The sequence below is a fragment of the Salmo salar genome, chromosome 03 (assembly GCF_965601325.2).
Source record: "Salmo salar chromosome 03, fSalSal1, whole genome shotgun sequence".
Lineage (NCBI taxonomy): Eukaryota > Metazoa > Chordata > Actinopteri > Salmoniformes > Salmonidae > Salmo > Salmo salar.
The window spans coordinates 64,203,662-64,225,004 of NC_138293.1; the positions used below are offsets into that span (position 1 = coordinate 64,203,662).

Genomic DNA, 21,343 nt, shown 5'->3' on the forward strand with positions numbered 1-21,343 from the left:
AAATGACAATATAATATTTTACCAATGTTTTCTAATTTTAATTATTTAATTTGTGACGCTGACTTGACTGCCGGTTATTGGAGGGAAACGATTTCCTCAACATCAATGCCATAGTAAAACGCTGTTTTTGTATATAAATATGAACTTGATAGAACTAAAAATGCATGCATTGTCTAACATAATGTCCTAGGAGTGTCATCTGATGGAGATTGTAAAAGGTTAGTGTATCATTTTAGCTGGTTTTATGGTTTTGGTGACCCTGTCTTTGACTTGACAAAACATTACACACAACTCTTGTAAATGTACTGTCCTAACATACTCTAAATTTATGCTTTCGCCGTAAAACCTTTTTGAAATCGTAAAACGTGGTTAGATTAAGGAGATGTTTATCTTTCAAATGGTGTAACATAGTTGTATTTTTGAAAAATTTGAATTTTGACATTTATTTGGATTCAAATTTGCCGCTCTTGAAATGCACCTGCTGTTGATGGAGTGCACCACAGGTGGCACGCTAGCGTCCCACCTAGCCCCAAGAGGTTAACTCTTTGTGCCTGTGACATAACATCCCCAGTCCCTCGCCCCAGTCCTCTTTACACAAGAGCATCTGACGTCAGACGGGATTAAATCAAATGTCATGTTGACATGGGAAACAACTCCTGTTAAAATGGGAGCCAGTCCACTCCTCTTCACTTTGCATCCAATGAGTGGATGGGATTGGCCATTTCCTGAACTGCTGCTAGCTAGGGCAATCTCTTCCTCTCATACTCTGAAGGATGGAAAGGTGAGCTGGAGCTATGGGTTTGTGTTCAGGGCAAACAAAGCAAACTGTGGTGGAAACGTAGAACAGGAAACACAGCCAGAGTTTTAATACAACAACCACCACACAAGTTTGTTGGTTTAGTGTTCTCCTCGACCACCCTGATAGCTTAGGAGTTTGTAATGTTTCCTAGACACATCCGGTTTGTGTCGTTCATATTACACCCCCGTGCTGTTTCACAGAAATGTACAGAGCGTTGTTGTTTCTCTCACTGTAAGGTCAGTGATTCAGGACTGCCAAAGCAGCCAGACAACATGACTTAAGTGCTTCATGTTTAGGTGTTCAAAAAGAAAACGCCAGAAATGACATATGAGTTCCATCTCCCTGTCATCGACCAGCACAGTGAGTTAACAGCAGGCTGAAGACAAACCAGAGAGATGTTATCGCACACTCTATGTCAAGCCTAAAACCGGATTTACATGAAAGGCAGTTCTGCTTCCTGGGCTCTTCCTGGGATTTTAATTATGCAAGCAGCAACAACTCCTTTGATCTCGACAACCTCAAGTTTCGCAGCCAAAATGTAACAGAGTGACAGAGGATGGGCATGTGACTGCGAGGACTCCCTCAAATCATGAGCTTGTGCAAGACTTCAGTAACCAAAAAAATGCATCGAGATTCTCTCAAGTTTCATGACAGTTGGACCATAAACTTACACTGCCTGTCATTCACGTGGCATTAAACTGAATTGACATACCTGATGCGGCATTTTTACTCATTGCTCTAATCCCACTTTCCCCACGCTCTCACCACACACACACACACAACGACACAGACGATGACGACGACACACTGGGAGAGAGTAATTGTCATGCAGCCCACATGCTCATCAAGTCTCCATGCTTTTGTGAGCCGCTCTGCAGTGATTTCAGCTGAATCCAACAAGATGGCTCTGAACTGATCCAACTCAGGGGGAGTGAAAACATGACTCAGAGAAGCCCAGTGTTAAAATGGATGTGACAAAAACAGAAAGATTCCACAATTGAGTCAGCAAGAAGCTCATGCTTGGCTTTCACAAGCTCTCCCAAATAATTTAACTCTTTATTGGGGATATGGAAGCTTTTAATGTGTCTCTCTCTTGGGCGTCCTCCATTTGTAAGACATTTCTCAGTTTTCTGCATGCGTGGGAGTTCTTCGCTCTGCTCTCATGTTGTTCTTCCCTTTCTCACGACTCCTCTGAGACTGTATGCTTATACAAGTATCTGGCCTAACAGTCAAATCCCAGAGGATTACTTACATAGTATTATTCTATATATTTATTTATTTAACCTTTATTTAACTAGGCAAGTCAGTTAAGAACAAATTATTATTTACAATGATGGCCTCTCATCTATACATGAGACAACAGGCTTTGTTTCCAGGCAGATACGGAGTGGAATTTTGTTTTAGGCTGTGTTTTCACACCTCCACAATGCTGAACATAAACTGCACAAAGCAGATGGTTGGATTCTTAAAAAGGTGTCCTTGAACGCAGCGCAATACAGAAAACTGTCTTATTGCATTTATTAGGGTGGACCCATGAAGAGCCGATGCCTCTTTTTCCATGTGGTCAACAGGTGAACAGGGAAACATTGAAAAAGATCACGAGCAGAAGATATCGGCCCTTTTTAATGTCTGTCTGTCTGTCCTTCCTTCTCCTGTCACTTGCCATGAGGCCATTTTGCTCTGCGTTTGTGGCTGCTTTCCTATTTCCGCTTTGATCATCTATGTACGAGCTACAGACAGTGACTGTCCACAGTTTGCCGTCTGTGTGTCCATCTGTCCGTCCCTAAATGAGTAGAACGACTTCCATTTCAGCGCCTTGAGACTCCTGGCTGGGCCTCTGTGTAGACAACGATGCCATAATCTGAGAAGTGCTAAACAAATAGAGGAAACAGACTAAACTGTTTACTTGTTTGGGTGGCCTGGGGGCTGAACCCACAACACAAAGCTCATGTTTTCTAAATTACAGCTGAAGGAGCTGTTTCCTCATCCTCCCATATCTTTATTGGCAGATTATTAAACACACAATACAAAGTGCATGACAGTTAAGATTCTCTGTTACAAAACCACCCACTACTTTGGTTACTGTTTATCATTAATGGCAGACCGGATTTGTTTTCTCCCCCTCCAAAAGGGCTTCCATGCACACAGACTAGGGATGGGCATTTGAAATATTTTCCCTATTCGAATAATATATGAATATATATAGTATTTTTTTTAATCGTATATACGGATAGTCGAAATACATGTGTTTTTGTGTGAAACTTTTGTAAAACTCTGTTTGCTGCTGTAGCAGGGGGATGGGCAGGGGTCAGTGTGGGTGAGACCGCGCTGCCCTTCCTTGTCTACAAGTACAACAACTCCTAGCCCAGAGTGGAACCCAGGTCTAAGCTTATAACGTATACCCACCTTGAGAGTTATGTCCCACCCCGCTGTTGGCTTTTCATTTGAAGGGGTGGTGGTGGCATCAAACTATTTGATTGAACACTTTCTTGGGCACTGCTCGGCCATGCACACTGCAACCTTTCCATCAGAACCATCTACCGATTACGGATACAGTCCAACGCGGGACACGTGCTGCTATAACAGGTACAGTCATTGTACTAATCTCTCACGCTTCTCCTATGTAATGCCCTACAATGGAACATTAACTGTATACGTGACGGCGAGCTTCAGATTAAACAACAGTCTAACTTCCGTCATTTCTATTCCTTTATGCATTGATTAGAAATGTCCCCACTCACCTGCTAGGGTACATATCTAGCCTCTGACTGTAGTGCCGCTTTGATTGCCTCACAATAAACCAAATCAAACTTTGTCACATGCGCCGAATACAACAAGTGTAGACTTGACCGTGAATTGCTTACTTACAAGCCCTTAACCAACAGTGCAGTTTAAGACAAAGAAAATATTTACCAAGTAGACTAAAATAAAAAGTAACACAATAAGAATAACAAGGCTGTATACACCGGTACCGAGTCAGTGTGCAGGGGTACAGGCTAGTTGAGGTAATCTGTACATGTAGGTGGGGGCAAAGTGACTATGCATAGGTAACAAACAAACAGCGAGTAGCAGCAGTGTACATGGTGGGGGGGGGGGGGGGGGGGGGTCAATGTAAATAGTCCGGTGGCGATTTTATGAATTGTTCAGCAGTCTTATGGCTTGGGGGTAGAAGCTGTTGAGGAGCCTTTTGGTCCTAGACTTGGCGCTCCGGCACCGCTTGCCGTGCGGTAGCACAGAAAACAGTCTATAACTTGGGTGACTGGAGTCTGACAATTTTATGGGCTTTCCTCTGACACCGCCTATTATATAGGTCCTGGATGGCAGGAACCTTGGCCCCAGTGTTGTACTGGGCCGTTCGCTCTACCCTCTGTAGTGCCATACGGTCAGATGCCGAGCAGTTGCCATACCAGGCGGTGATGCAACCGGTCAGGATGCTCTCAATGGTGCAGCTGTAGAACCATTTGAGGATCTGGGGACCCATGCCAAATCTTTTCAGTCTCTTGAGGGGGAAAAGGTATTGTCGTGCCCTCTTCACAACTGTCTTGGTATGTTTGGACCATGATAGTTCGTTGGTGATGTGGACACCAAGCAAACTTAATGATGGTGTTGGAGTCGTGTTTGGCCACGCAGTCGTGGGTGAACAGGGAATACAGGAGGGGACTAAGTACACACTCCTGAGGGGCCCCAGTGTTAAGGATCAGCGTGGCAGACGTGTTGTGGCCTACTCTTACCACCTGGGGGGCGGCCCGTTAGGAAGTCCAGGATCCAGTTGCAGAGGGAGGTGTTTAGTTCCAGAGTCCTTAGCTTAGTGATGAGCTTTGTGGGCACTATGCTGTTGAACGCTGAGCTGTAGTCAATGAACAGCATTCTGACAAAGGTGTTCCTTTTGTCCAGGTGAAAGGGCAGTGTGGAGTGCGATTGAGATTTTGTCATGTGTGGATCTGTTGGTGCGGTAGGCAAATTGGAGTGGGTCTAGTGTGTCCGGGAGGATGTTGTTGATGTGAGCCATGACCAGCCTTTCAAAGCACTTTATGGCTACAGACGTGAGTCCCACGGGGCGGTAGTCATTTAGGCAGGTTACCTTCGCTTCCTTGCACACAGGGACTATGGTGGTTTGTTTGAAACATGTAGGTGTTACAGACTCAGTCAGGGAGAGGTTGAAAATGTCAGTGACACTTGACCCGCGCATGCTTTGAGTACATGTCCTGGTAATCCGTCTGGCCCAGCGGCTTTGTGAATGTTGACCTGTTTAAAGGTTTTGTTCACATCGCCTACCGATTTACACGCGTGAAATGTGTGAAGGCTACCAGTGTCTCTCTTTTTATGGGGCGCACATCATAAAAACTATATTAAAAAGTTTGTTGTTTTATTAAATGAAGAATGTCAAGGTATTTACTTGTATATAGTAATGTCACATTATGGATCATTTTAGTTCATTCAGACAAAGGCTTTTCAATGTTAAAATAGGCCTACACATTTTTGCAACAAAAAATGTACACTCACAAATAACCAAATACTAACGTCCGTTCGATTAACCGGGCCCCTCCCTTGCACAGACCACATGAATTACACAATAGCATTAAGCACAGAGAGTAGTCTTGCTCAATTCATGATACCTCCGCTGCTTATTATGGGTTGTGCTCCTTCCCAATGGGGAGAGACCCTCTCATAGCCTGTGAAAGGAGGGTAGGGCGAAGAGAGTTTGATGAATCTCTCCCCCTACAAGCATAGATGGGAGTCGATAAGACTCCCACAGCCGGGAAGAAATATTTTCAGCTGCCTGGGCTAGCAGAGACTTGCATCATGTGGATGGATTCGTTCTCACAGGAGGGCCAGGGCCAGAGAGGTGGGCAGAGAGACTCCAGAAGCTCCCTGTTAAGGCAGCAGCAGGTACAGACGGTCATTACTCACTGGGGGTTCAGGGAGGACAGATATCCATCATTCAGATTCAGCCAGAGATGCAATTACAGTTCAGGGAGAGGTACCATTCTCCATCTGGGTCACAGCGCCTTGAAACAGTTGGCTGGGAAGAGCCTATCCCACAGACGGATGGAGGGAGACTGAGAAGACTCCCTTTAAGGCTCCTCCGCTCTCTCCACTGGCTTCCAGTTGAAGCTCGCATCCGCTACAAGACCATGGTGATTGCCTACGGAGCTGTGAAGGGAACGGCACCTCCATACCTTCAGGCTCTGATCAGGCCCTACACCCAAACAAGGGCACTGCGTTCATCCACCTCTGGCCTGCTGGCCCCCCTACCTCTGAGGAAGCACAGTTCCCGCTCAGCCCAGTCAAAACTGTTCGCTGCTCTGGCACCCCAATGGTGGAACAAGCTCCCTCACGACGCCAGGACAGCGGAGTCAATCACCACCTTCCGGAGACACCTGAAACCCCACCTCTTTAAGGAATACCTAGGATAGGATAAAGTAATCCTTCTAACCCCCCCCCCCCCCTTAAAATATTTAGATGCACTATTGTAAAGTGGTTGTTCCACTGGATATCATAAGGTGAATGCACCATTTTGTAAGTCGCTCTGGATAAGAGCGTCTGCTAAATGACTTAAATGTAAATGTAAATGTAAGACCAACAACCTTTCATCAGTCAGAAATACTGGGCTGTGCCCCAGACACTACAGAGTGGCCATTCTGGCCAATAGTTTGTCTTAAGAGATCACTCACAAAGGGGCTGCATAATCGTAAAGGAAGGTTTTTCTAAGAATTCTAGGTCCATTATTTTGACAGACAGCACTGTTCATTCACTTATCTGTCACTGCCACTCAGAACATGACCCTTTGTGAGACATAGGGATTCCAAAGCTTGTCTGTGTGACTGTGGTGGACTCGCCTGTGGTTATTCCAGACAGCCGTGTAAATCATTGGTTGGGAGGGACTCCGGAAGGAAGGACTCAGAAACAGACAACAGTTTGGTCTGGTTTCCCACTATACTAGACACAGAGCTACTCTTTGATAGTGAAAGGGTATATCGTCCTTAGCATTTACCCCAATGTGATACTTTGCCATCCCACTGAAGTATACTGTACAAAAATATAAAAACAGGCAACATTTCAAAGATTTTACTTACTTACAGTTCATAGTCGGAAAACAGTCAATTGAAATAAATAACAAAGATTTCACATGACTGGGCAGGGGCGCAGTCGTGGGAGCCATGCTCAGCCAATCAGAATGAGTTTTTCCCCACAAAAGGGCTTTATTACAGACATAAATACTCCTCAGCACGGTACTGACAAATTCTATAAAACGTTGTTGGAGGCGGCTTATGGTAGAGAAATTAACATTCAATTCTCTGGCAACAGCACCGTTGGACATTCCTGCCAATTGCATGCTCCCTCAAAACTTGAGACTTCTGTGGCATTGTGTTGTGTGACAAAACTGCACACTTTAGAGTGGTCTTTTATTGTCCCCAGCACAAGGTGCACCTGTATAATGATCATGCTATTTAAATCAGCTTCTTGATATGGCAGAAGAAATGCTTACCAACAGGGATGCACACAAATTTGTGCACAATATTTGAGAGAAATAAGATTTTTGTGTGTATGGAAAATGTCTGGGATCTTGTATTTCAGCTCATGAAACATGGGACCAACATTTTACATGTTGTGTTTACATTTTGTCCAGTATAGCAGGCCATCTAGTGTGATTAGCTCTGCAATTTTTACACTTCTGCTGAACTTTTGGGGTAGCCTACTTCTAGAAAATACACCACCATTTTATTGTCATTCAAAGGGTTCTAACTCTAAACCACCAGAGTCCCGGAGCCAGCCCTCTGCCTGCCCGGAGCCAGCCCTCTGCCTGCCCGGAGCCAGCCCTCTGCCTGCCCGGAGCCAGCCCTCTGCCTGCCCGGAGCCAGCCCTCTGCCTGCCCGGAGCCAGCCCTCTGCCTGCCCGGAGCCAGCCCTCTGCCTGCCCGGAGCCAGCCCTCTGCCTGCCCGGAGCCAGCCCTCTGCCTGCCCGGAGCCAGCCCTCTGGGTCTTCTCCTGTGTCCCGAGTTGGCTTCTGAGAGAATGTTGCCATGGAAACTACGGTGGGCGCTCATTTGTCGCATGATTTCAGTTTGAATGTGGGAAATCCTTTGTTTTCCTAACCTTCTCATTACTTTCCAGTACATTGCTTGAGGACTACCTGCAGAGACGAGGCCTCACAAGCTCACGGCCATCATGTCTACCTCAGAGCATAGGGACGTTGGCATGGTGTTTGGTAAGGAACCAACATTTCACACAGAGACGCTGAAAACTGGCAAGATTCTATGGCAATTTTGACTGCAGTGCAGCGCAGCAACTTGCAAACACCAATGATGCAAACTAAAGCCTAAATATGGATGGCCATTAAAACAAGTTGTGGTTCAGTCTAGAGCCGTTCAACAGCTGACCTACCTAGTTAAATAAGGGGTTTAATAAAATAAATAACCGTTCAACAGCTGAGACCCATCACCTGACCACAAAAAATGCATTCTGTGTAACACTCTTCACTGTTCATAATCACACAGAAGATTACATGGCACAACAATGCCTCTCCAACGTCCTCATTCCACTTTTGCAGTGTTCTGTGGCATCAACTTACTCTCTAAATATAATCCATATGGCCTCATCTTCATAATAGCATCTCTCAGTCAGACAACAACCACTTCAACAGCTTTAAACAAATCAATACCACTCCCACTAGAATTAATCCACATACAGGTGAAGTCGGAAGTTTACATACACCTTAGCCAATACATTTAAACTCAGTTTTTCACAATTCCTGACATTTAATCCTAGTAATAATTCCCTGTCTTAGGTCAGTTAAGATCACCACTTTATTTTAAGTTTGTGAAATGTCAAAATAATAGTAGAAAGAATTATTTATTTCAGCTTTTACATTCCCAGTGGATCAGAAGTTTACATACACTCAATTAGTACTTGGTACCATTGCCTTTAAATTGTTTAACTTGGGACAAATGTTTCAAGTAGCCTTCCACAAGCTGACAAAGCTGGTGTAACAGTCAGGTTTGTAGGCGATCTTTGTCCCCATGTGCAGTTGCAAACCGTAGTCTGGCTTTTTTATGGAGGTTTTGGAACAGTGGCTTCTTCCTTGCTGAGCGGCCTTTCAGATTATGTCGATATATGACTCGTTTTACTGTGGATATAGATACTTTTGTACCCGTTTCCTCCAGCATCTTCACAAGGTCCTTTGCTGTTGTTCTGGGATTGATTTGCACTTTTCGCACCAAAGTACGTTCATCTCTAGGAGACAGAACACGTCTCCTTCCTGAGCGGTATGATGGCTGCATGGTCCCATGGTGTTTATACTTGCGTACTATTGTTTGTACAGATGAACGTGGTACCTTCAGGCGTTTGGAAATTGCTCCCAAGGATGAACCAGACTTGTGGAGATCTACAAATTTTTTTCTGAGGTCTTGGCTGATTTCTTTTGATTTTCCCATGATGTCAAGCAAAGAGGCACTGAGTTTGAAGGTGGGCCTTGAAATACATCCACAGGTACACCTCCAATTGACTCAAATGATGTCAATTAGCATATCAGAAGCTTCTAAAGCCATGACATCATTTTCTGGAATTTTCCAAGATGTTTAAAGGCACAGTCAACTTAGTGTATGTAAACTTCTGACCCACTGGAATTGTGATAGTGAATTATAAGTGAAATAATCTGTCTGTAAACAATTGTTGGAAAAATGACTTGTGTCATGCACAAAGTAGATGTCCTAACCGGCTTGCCAAAACTATAGTTTGTTAACAAGAAATTTGTGAAGTGGTTGAAAAATAAGTTAATGACCCCAACCTAAGTGTATGTAAACTTCCAACTTCAACTGTAAGTAGTTAGATAACCTAGACTAAGAAAGGAAAGCTAATAGCCTAGATACAAAAAAGTAGCAGTGACTGAGGACGATTTAAATTGAGGCAGACTGCAGAAAGTATCTAGTAGAGGGATTTGTGGTGTCAAGCCTTTTAACCCTGTGCACCTCACATTCTCTGCTTGAGCAGACGCTAGATTGTTTAAAAAATGCGAACACCAGACGAGGAAGGGGTTAACACCAAGCAGCAAGCGCCCAAGTAGCCTACCTTCCAATTGAGAGCTCCAATGAAGTAAGCGGAAGATTAGTTCTAAAAATACAACCATCTCACCACAGTAGTTAGACACTAAACCAGCAGCTTTCAGATGCTACACTCTACCAAACTTAAACACTACATCCCTTCCACTGCAGAGAAATTGTTTGCCTACACAAAAACAGAATCATTTCTCAACGGGATTAAGTTTACGGGTCAAAGTTTAGAAGAATTGTGGGGGTCCTGTCGGTCATCCCCAGACTACAGCATGCAACTCATGGTTTGTGAAGTCCAATGTCAAATGAAGGTCTGCTCTTGTATCAGTTCAGAAGGGGAGAGGTGTAAACAACAATAAAAGCGGCATCAGACAGTGTGTGTCAAATACCTCCTGTGTCCATTATGAGTTAGGAGACAGGTCACAGCTCTGCTCTCCTTAGAGCTCAGCCTCCGGCAGAGTAAACTATCCATAAATTCTAGGGGTGTAACGGTTCACCAAACCCACGGTTCGGTACGCATTTCGGTTTTGGAGTCACGTTTCAGTTTGGTTTCGGTACAGCGGGAAAATTAAATGCTATTCACAATGTTCAGCATTCACAATGTTCCTAGCATTGTCTGTTGTGACAGAATTGTTATGTTGGGCCTCTCAAGTTTCCACTATGATGCTGCGTTTCGAACTATGTGAGAGGTGGGAATTTGCCTGTTGGAGGGCCATTCAAGTGGATTTTTCCCAGTCGTATATATAAAATGTACCCTTCCCTCTTGCTTATGAACGCACCATGATAGTTGCTCGAGCACTTTTACGAGGGGCTGAAACCCCCCCATTCTCAACCACCGTGAATGGTCGCGGCTATAAACCGAAGACAGTAAAAAATAAAAAAAGTCTCCCAATCGCTCTTGGAATTTCTTTGGCCAGGTCAGAATCAGCTGCCAAAGAATGCATGAATGCAGAGGGGAGACGATGTTGTTGTTGCATAGGCTATTCTCCTAGAGCGGAACGACATACTGTTAAGCATTTATCCACAACTCTCTGTCCATCGGCGTTGTAATCTACTGGGAAGCCAAAATGTTCCCAAACTGGAGATTTAAACGATGAATGAAGATCCTCCAATTCTGGTTAAATCAATCCCACCACTCGCCATCATACAAAATTAACTTCTGAGCCTCACAAAAGTACAGTTTGATATTAAAATGTTGATAAAAATGTACGCAAAGGCTCTAGCTGTTTTAACAGAATAGCCTGAAATGTACTCAAGAGACATAGGTCTCGTGTTTTTATTTTGGGCTGTAAATATCTTTTATGTATTCATTCGGGTTCACAGTATGGACCGAACCGAGGTCCCTGTACCGAATGGTTCGGTACGAATACACGTACCGTTAAACCCCTAACAAATTCCCTCCGGCAGACTAGGCATGAGGTCTTAAAGCCAGACATGTATGACACCATGGGAGGTGATCACTCACCTCAGAGGAAGACTGTTGGCAATGTGTTAGATAACAAAGGCATCAAAGAGGAGATTAAAAAGGCACAAACTGCTCCATCATGCATGGAACACGCGTATTTATGTCTGTGCACTACAGGGCCAATCGAGGAGGTTAAGGGGTGATGGCGAACATTGCTTATCCTTGCATTGTCGTCTGCAGTCCCAGGCTTTACATGTTAAAATTAGAGATGGCCCACCTCATTACAGCTAGGCCTGTATTTTGGGCAGTGAACCAATGGTCTGTTGAGTGATCAGAGCCTTACGTCTTTCCACGTGGGACTCACCTGCAGACGAGCGTGGCGATGATGACACACCAGGCGGTGCAGCAGCAGTCGGCGTTGGGCTGCTCCTCGCTCTTCTTCCGCCGGCAGCACAGCCAGAAGGAGTAGAAGAGCAGGAAGAGGAGGTCCAGGGCCAGGCAGGCTAGAGCCACGCCTCCCAGCAGCAGGATGGACTGAGGGGGGAACAAGAGGACGATGAGACGTCATCTCACACACATAATGAATAATAGCAACGGAAAGCTTTGTGGTTATTACACACACACACACACACACACACACACACACACACACACACACACACACACACACACACACACACACACACACACACACACACACACGCTGGGGAAAGCTTTCAGAGAGATTTTGTAGAGATACAGGATCCATTTTGTGGTCCTAGAACAATATTGTCTAATTTAGACAAATGCATTTTTTTTTACTGCTGCCCGTTGGAATGATATTGGGGGAAAGGGGATAGTTGCACAACAATGCATTCAACCGAAATGTTTCTTCCGCATTTAACGCAACCCCTCTGAATCAGAGAGGTGTGCGGGGGCTGCCTTAATCGGCGTCCATGTCATCAGCCACCGGGGAGCAGTTGTTGTTGGGGGTTAACTGCCTTGCTCAAGGGCAGAAGGGCGGATTTTTCCACAACGCCGGCTCGGGGCTTCAAACCAGCAACCTTTTGGTTACTGGCCCAACGCTCTAACCGCTAGGCTATCTTGCACATCCAGTCTGCAAGGAATGAGAAGCTACTAAAGGAGATATACACTCTGACCACCCAGAGGAATCACATGGTAATGAGATGGTCTCTCTGATTATTAGCTATGCCCTTTGGCTCGTCATAGCTCATTTACACCAGATCACATGTAATTAAGGCTTATCTTCATAACTTTGAGAATAACGTAGAAGGCAAAGGAGAAAAACCTCAAGCCTCATTAAAACCCCCCATCATGAACAAGCACAAACACACCACCATAAAAGACGCATACTCTGATAAAGCCTACTGAAACACATAGAAACCTTAGAATCTTAGTCTCTAACGTCATAACATATGAATAATCTGTGTGTTTCCCTGGCCTCATTTTGAAGTTTCACTTAAAGCCAGTTCTCATAATACAGGGGAAGGCCACAATTATTTCAAATCAAGCCCAAATTTCATAGAGGATATATCCATTACGATGAATCATAAAAACAGAAGCTACTGTAAAGCATATTATGCTCCCAATCTGTCTGCTGTACAGTACCTTCAGTCTTATGATTCATCGTAATGGATATATCCTGTATGAAATTTGGGCTTGATATCAAATAACTTGATTTTTGTGGACCCAGTGAACTCCTGTTTCCATGTGAGCACTTCAAAATGACTGGAATCTTTGGACGCTCACAAGCTGCCATCTTTCCCTTTCAATGCGTGCAAAGTATGTCTCACCTACTCTGTGTGGGCATACAGAACGGGGTGCTGGAGAGAGCATTGTGTTGGCTCAGGCCAGACCAGAGAGCTTGTGACTTTATAGGAAGTGGGGAAAAGAGAGTCAGGGTTCGTGTGAGGCGACTTCTCCAGCAGAGGGAAAATAGAAGAATGACTGTCACTCCACTCCAGACAAAGTCTTGAGTGACCAGGGCCCTGGGGTGACTGAGGGGAAGGCCACTGTTTGGGTTTCGCACCGCTCAATCGCTCTTTACTGCTGTCAGATGTACATTTGCAGTGATTTGCCCATTGCAATACTGTATATGATTAAAATGCCCAGATAGCAGTGGTAATTATTTGGCTTCACTACCTCATGGATATCAAGTTGAGAACAAATGTGCATAGGAAATGGTCTTTTAGGTGATTGTTCTTCTCCACCTTTTCCTGTTGTTGTAACGCCTTAAATGAGAATGAATCCAGTATTACCGCACGTTCCCTCAACAACAGCTGCTCTGAGCTCCTTTGAGATAGGAAATGATTTCCAAAATGCAAGACAGCCCAGCTCCTTTGAGCAAATGCTAAATAAGGATCTAATTTTAGGCGCTGCCTGGGCTTCAGTCTTCTGCTCATGCGTGCGGACAGTGAAAAGCGAACAAAAAAACAAAGCATTCTCCCTAAAATGGAACAGTAGATAAAGGGAAATGAAGGCTCCGAAGTAAATCCATTAAGACTTCTTGACTTCAATGATATTTAGATGCATTTACTTATCGAGCCCATCTCAGGCAATAAGGGATTAATTCTTGCACAGGAAAAACAAAATAGACTTTATACTGCGAACTGTTTGCCAAGTAAAGATTGTAATTATTTGTTTTCTAAACAATCTTTAAATGAAAAAGGATATATGCAGAAGTTGGTAACTATCTGTTTTTATAAACTGGGTGGTTTGAGCCCTGAATGCTGATTGGCTGATAGCTGATTGACAGGCACTCCACGTTGTGTCGTGCCAAGAACTGGCATTAGCCGTGGTATATTGGCCATATACCACCCCCTGTGCCTTGTTGCTTAAATGAACAAATTCTTTTGGATGGTGTTAAATGAGTGTCGGGTTACTGTTTATTATCTATCCGGAAGCCTAGTCACTTTACCCATACGTATATGTACATATCTACCTCAATTGCATCGTACCCCTACACATTCATCCCGTGTATACGGCCAAGTTTTTCTATAAATCTCTTTTTTTCTTTCTCTGCATTGTTGGCAAGGACCTGTATGTAAGCATTTCACTGTTGTTTCCGAAGCATGTGACAAATAAAGTTAGATTTGATCAGTGTAATCAACTGGGCAGAGCTAGTTATGAGCTTTATAAAGCATGAATCAATCATTAAGACATGATTTGGAGTGTGCTATAGTGGCAAATGAATCTCTCTCACATAGCCTCATTTCAGAATAGGGAAAAGAGAACAAGGGACTATGTGGAAACTGCCAACTGGTTTAAAAGGCAAAAGTGAACGGGAAACAGAAAGCTGCAACTGAGCAGGAATGCAGCTAAAACAAGCCAAGCTGGGAGCATGGCCCGTATCAATTAAGATATGACTGCTCCCCTGGTTTAGCCTAATGTTGAAAGAATAGCAAGAGTTTGTCTTCTCTATTGGCAGTGTAGCCTTCTCAACTTGGAGTGTAAAATCATATCAGCAAGACAATGTATGTAGGAGTAGGACACTTTATTCACCTACAGGTAATGTGGATGAAAATGATAAGAAAGTGGGTTCAATACTGATGTAAAGTCCTGGCTGGGCTGCAAGGTAGATGTGATATGGTCTGGGATCAGATCTTACGATATAGAGCTTTGATGTGAAAAGGCACCCATCTGCTGAACCTTGGAAGTCTTAGGGTGAATGTGAGTGAGTGAGTGATTTATTTTCCCTTTTGTACTTTTACCATTTGTACATCATTACAACACTGTATATATAAATAGTATGACATTTGTAATGTCTTTATTCTTTTGGAACTTCGGTGAGTGTAATGTTTACTGTTCATTTTAATTGTTTATTTCACTTTTGTATATTATCTACTTCACTTGCTATGGCAATGTTAACATATGTTTCCTATGCCAATGAAACCCCTTGAACTGAATTGAGAGAGAAAAAGAAAGAAAAGAGAAAGAAAGAGGTGAAGAGTAATGAAAAGGCATGTCAGTGAGTGAACTAACAAACTGAATAGCTTAAGTGAACCAGTTTAGGCTAAATATGATCAAACAGAACCAGCATAACACCTATTATCAAATGCATCTCACGGCCTGATGACATGTTAAGTACTGTGCTAGAGAAACGGGTCTATTGCTGAGTACTCTAGGTCCAGCACCAGTCCCATACTTCAGCCTGCAGCACACAGGGAGAGGGCAGGCACTTCATATGTAGTTCACACAGGCCTCTCGCTCGTGTTTGTATTCCTGTGGGGGAATACAGGTTGGGAGTTCATTGAATTTACACAGATTACGATCCAGACAGTTTCTCTTCCCCTAGTAGTCGGATATATTAAACAGGAAGATACCAGCACTGGTTCTTTAAACAGATGCATTTTTCAGTAAGATCAGCCTAATGGGCTGCCCCTGGGCTCTTGGTGAATAGAGGCCTCTCCATTGAAGCGCTTTATTGAGACGGTTTCCACACCCGGAAGAAACAAAATCTGAAGTCAAATTACAGTATCTCACTGAGCGCCATCTCCTGGGCAGCCATCTTGTTACCTAGTGATATTATACCACTACTTCATGGATACACTGCGCAAACATTTTCAAATACTACATATGCTGAAATGCAAGTACAGAAAATTCATACAGTGAGTGGTTAAATAAATGGAAAATAGTCAATGTCACTGTCTGACTAAGTGAAGTTCAAAGGGGCTGGAGAGGAGCCGTACCATCCTGTGAACAGGATGCTGGCATTGTTTCAACCCCTTCTCATCTTCCCAGCTTCTGATCCAAGACGATGGGAATTCAATGCTGACTAATAATGACCTTCAATTTAAGTGTCATTCTATACCTTTTAGTCATGATTTCTTTCATTTTCACTCCCCATTGTCAAGAAAAGGAAATAGTCCTTGTTTTATGTTGCGATTCAAATTTCAGGAATGGGAGTTCCGTTTTACACATACCGGTAGTCAAAAGAGCAAATCGTGGTCCATATGTGTTCAATTAAAGGGCACTTAAGCATGGCTTTGAATTAGACACATTGCCATGAAAGAATAGTAGACCCAAATCACAAGACAAGAAGGGAAGAGAGAAAGTAACATGTGCAGACTTAACTGTCCACTTTGTCCTTTACAATCAGGTTTCACTTCCAGGTCAAATTCCCCACATCCAAAATGAACTGCTTGATGAACATATGCAGATGGATGCAGTGACAAACAGCCCGTTTCCTGTAACAGCTAGGAGTCTTGTGTCACACCAGGTGAACAAGCTGACATAACAGATTATCATCCTGTTGCCCTTTTCCACTTCCTGTACATCAAGGCACATCATTAGATGACATTATGTAAAGACAAAGTAAATGGATAAATACAATTTCATTTTTGGCTAATGTGCAAACACTCCACCACACCAGGTACATAAAAATCGGTTCTCTCGTACATCTATCTCACTGTGCTATTGGCAGTGTGGATGTCAACATACTTGCCCTAACCAAAGAAACCTACTTTAAAAAAAAAAGGCATTTCTGGCCAAATATGGCCTAAATCTATATATTTTCCCACTCCTCAGGCTAGCCTGGCCTCTCTCCTGGTTCTCTGACCCAGGTAGGAGTCTGAAACCATGCTGGCCCTGTCTACTCTCCTCACCCCAGTCTGCCCACACCCAAACAAACCCAGCTCCAGTCCCATCCATCACAATGGCAATAGACTTGCCTCTCTTCTTCCACCTCGCAAAACCTTGGCTCTGGTCCACAACTTACAAAAGCTGCCTCTTGACAACCCACCACTATGCTGGCCTTCTAACGTGAAGGAATTTGTCAGACAGCCATCTTCATTCGTTTCTCACTATTGCCAAAACGTTTCTATCTATAAAGCACCAATTAAGAAAAGTGGATGACTGTCTGTCATCATTAAGACATTGGATATCAGAATAAAAGGTGTGATTACTGACAACATGCTCTTGAATACAAGGTGGGTGTCATTTCAATCGTAGAAATATAATTAATAGAATGGCCCTATCCCTTCAGACCACTGCAACACCTTTGACATTTTAAGTGAATTGTAATTTTAACTTCTAATTAGTGCCACAAAGATGGCCGTCGGTCCACCCAATGTGCAATGTCAACTTAAATGATCATGCCAATTGTAGTATTTATATTATTTCCTACGGAGGGAGGGTGTGTGTGTGTGTATATATATACACACATATACATACACTTAGGTCGGAGTCATTAAAACTCGTTTTTCAACCACTCCACACATTTCTTATTAACAAACTATAGTTTTGGCAAGTCGGTTAGGACATCTACTTTGTGCATGACACAAGTCATTTTTCCAACAATTGTTTACAGACAGATTATTTCACTTATAATTCACTGTATCACCATTTCAGTGGGTCAGAAGTTTACATACACTAAGTTGACTGTGCCTTTAAACAGCTTGGAAAATTCCAGAAAAGGATGTCATTGCTTTAGAAGTTTCTGATAGGCTAATTGACATCATTTGAGTCAATTGGAGGTGTACCTGTGGATGTATTTCAAGGCCTACCTTCAAACTCAATGCCTTGTTGCTTGACATCATGGGAAAATCAAAAGAAATCAGCCAAGATCTTAGAAAAGAAATTGTAGACCTCCACAAGTCTGGTTCATCCTTGGGAGCAATTTCCAAATGCCTGAAGGTACTACGTTCATCTGTACAAACAATAGTACGCAAGTATGAACACCATAGGACCACGCAGCTGTCATACCACTCAGGAAGAAGATGCCTTCTGTCTCCTAGAGATGAACATACCTTGGTGCGAAAAGTGCAACTCAATCCCAGAACAACAGCAAAGGACCTTGTGAAGATGCTGGAGGAAACAGGTAAAAAAAAGTATCTATATCCACAGTAAAACAAGTCCTATATTGACATAACCTGAAAGGCCGCTCTGCAAGGAAGAAGCCACTGCTCTAAAACCACCATAAAAAAGCCAGACTACGGTTTGCAACTGCACATGGGGACAAAGATTGTACTTTTTGGAGAAATGTCCTCTGGTCTGATGAAACAAAAATAGAACTGTTTGGCCATAATGACCATTGTTATGTTTGGAGGAGAAAGGGGGATGCTTGCAAGCCGAAGAACACCATCCCAACCGTGAAGCACGGGGGTGGCAGCATCATGTTGTGGGGGTGCTTTGCTGCAGGAGGGACTGGTGCACTTCACTAAATAGATGGCATCATGAGGGAGGAAAACTATGTGGATATATTGAAGCAACATCTCAAGACATCAGTCAGGAAGTTAAAGCTTGGTCGCAAATGGGTCTTCCAAATGGACAATGACCCCAAGCATACTTCCAAAGTTGTGGAAAAATGGCTTAAGGACAACAAAGTCAAGGTATTGGAGTGGCCATCACAAAGCCCTGACCTCAATCCTATAGAGAATGTGTGGGCAGAACTGAAAAAGCGTGTGCGAGCAAGGAGGCCTACAAACCTGACTCAGTTACACCAGCTCTGTCAGGAGGAATGGGCCAAAATTCACCCAACTTATTGTGGGAAGCTTGTGTAAGGCTACCCGAAACATTTGACACAAGTTAAACAATTTAAAGGTAATGGTACCAAATACTAATTGAGTGTATGTAAACTTCTGACCCACTGGGAATGTGATGAAAGAAATAAAAGCTGAAATAAATAATTCTCTACTATTATTCTGACATTTCACATTCTTAAAATAAAGTGGTGATCCTAACTGACCTAAGACAGGGAATCTTTACTAGGATTAAATGCCAGGAATTGTATTTGGCTAAGATGTATGTAAACTTCCGACTTCAACCGTATATATATATATATATCAGAGAATGTTTACTTGAATGGATATATATATATATATATATATCAGAGAATGTTTACTTGAATGGATATATATATATATCTCCATTCAAGTAAACATTCTCTGATGTGTGGACCTCCAGTGAGCTTTGTGGTAACATTTGAAAGTCAAAAATGTAAATTATATTCCTATTAGTACATTTATCAACCAAAACATTACACCCACGCTGTATTCAACAAAGATAGGAGATTTTGTAGATAATTGACTTCAGGTAAAAAAAAAAAAAAGACAGAATTGTAAAAAAAAGAAGAAAAGAGGAAAAATTATACAGTTTAACAATACAGTTTGTAAAACTTTTAAATTCTATCTCAAACATTTATCTTTCCTAGTGATGAAGACATGTCTCATGGTATGGTGGGGTATGCAAAATAAGTCAACGTTGAGCACCTTAATCTCTTGAAGGTTTTGGCATTCAGGTCCAAAAAGTCACTTTCTGAGCACTTCTACAATGGGCAAATGTGTATGGTAGGTTGCGTTCAAATCAAAAGGGGTGTTGTCAGAAAGTGATTGAATTCAAATGGATTTACCCGTTACAGTTGTATGCCTTGTTGCTATTACCTTGCTGCTTGAACCAGAAAGAGCTCTACAGGTGCAGAAATTAGGTAAGGATACTGATGGTCATATACTGTATGTTTCAATCGTGTTTACAGTAGTCAGGTGTGAGGTATGGCATATGTAGGTATAGATAAGAGTTGGGTTGGAGAGTAGAAGATGGGTAGAATATTTTTAGGAATCGTCAAGACTGTCGAGAGAGGGAGAGGGATGTTGGAGGGGATAAGCCCTTAGTCACCAGGGACGGCAAGAACGTCAGCATCAATAATCTGTCCGACTGTCTAATTATTTCCTGACATACTTGGCCCAAGACAAAAGCTGTCCCATAACCCTGAAAGACCTTTGAAGACTGAAAGCACATTATAGCCTAGTGAAGAGTGTGCTGGACAGCACAGTTACTGTCTGTAACATCCAGTGGTGTAAAGCACATAAATAAAAATACTTTAAAAGCACTACTTAAGTCGTTTCTGGGGATATCTGTACTTTACATGTAAAGCTAATTTCTAAAAAATGTAGTGCACATCCCTGTTAGTGAGCATTTCTCCTTTGCCAAGATACCCCCCTCTGACACCCAGGTGGCAACACGCGACTTGGATGTCGGCGCACCACCTCAAGCTCAACCTTGACAAGACAGAGGTGCTGTTCCACCCGGGGAAGGCCTGCCTGCTTCAAGACCTCTCCATTAGAGGTCGACCGATTATGGTTTTTCAACTCCAATACCGATGCCGATTATTGGAGGCCCAAAAAAGCCGATACCGATTAGTCGGTCGATTATTATTATGACTTACATACATACATACATACATACATACATACATACATACATACATACATACATACATACATACATACATACATACATACATACATACATACATACATACATACAGCTCTGAAGTGACAACAATACTGATGAGTCTGCTTAGGAGACAAATACTCTCAACTGTTTGAATAAAAAAATTGAGTTTAAGTTACCTGTGATGAATGCTGAAAACTGTAATTTCTATATGCAGGAAATCCTATTTTAATAATGGGCATGGTAAGAATTGACTACCAAAGTGCGAGTCATAATTCCCATGACACCTAGCAAAATCTGAAAAGCGGTTCCTTCATTTATTCCATAGGATATTTTTAGATTACCTTAACCTGTTGGGGATAGGGGGCAGTATTTGCACGGCCGGATAAAAATTTGGTAAGTGGTTGATCTGAGAACAATGAGACTGGCGCGCATGTGCACGTGAAGAGTCCATTTTACTTTTTCAGTCTTTGAACGGAAACAACGACTCCCGGTCGGAATATTAGCGCTATTTTACAAGAGAAAAATCGCATAAAAATGGATTTTAAACAGCGTTTGACATGCTTCGAAGTACGGTAATAGAATATTTTGAATTTTTTTGTCACGATATGCGCCGGCGCGTCACCCTTCGGATAGTGTCTTGAACGCACGAACAAAACGCCGCTATTTGGATATAACTATGGATTATTTGGAACCAAACCAACATTTGTGGTTGAAGTAGAAGTCCTGGGAGTGCATTCTGACGAAGAACAGCAATGGCAATCCAATTTTTCTTATAGTAAATCTGAGTTTGGTGAGTACCAAACTTGGTGGGTGTCAAAATAGCTAGCCTGTGATGGCCGGGCTATCTACTCAGAATATTGCAAAATGTGCTTTCACCGAAAAGCTATTTTAAAATCTGACACCGCGATTGCATAAAGGA

The 21,343-nt window shown here is 42.9% G+C and overlaps 1 protein-coding gene across 2 annotated transcripts in view; it reads right to left on the reverse strand.

Moving 5' to 3' along the window:
• The window catches only part of ttyh3a (tweety family member 3a), a 65,639-nt gene that overhangs the window by 35,976 nt on the left and 8,320 nt on the right, over positions 1 to 21,343 (reverse strand). For both annotated transcript variants that reach the window (XM_014193067.3, XM_014193068.3), the window contains exon 2: positions 11,618 to 11,787. In XM_014193067.3, the coding sequence (XP_014048542.3) occupies positions 11,618 to 11,787 (170 nt within the window). The remainder of the gene's footprint in view (positions 1 to 11,617; positions 11,788 to 21,343) is intronic.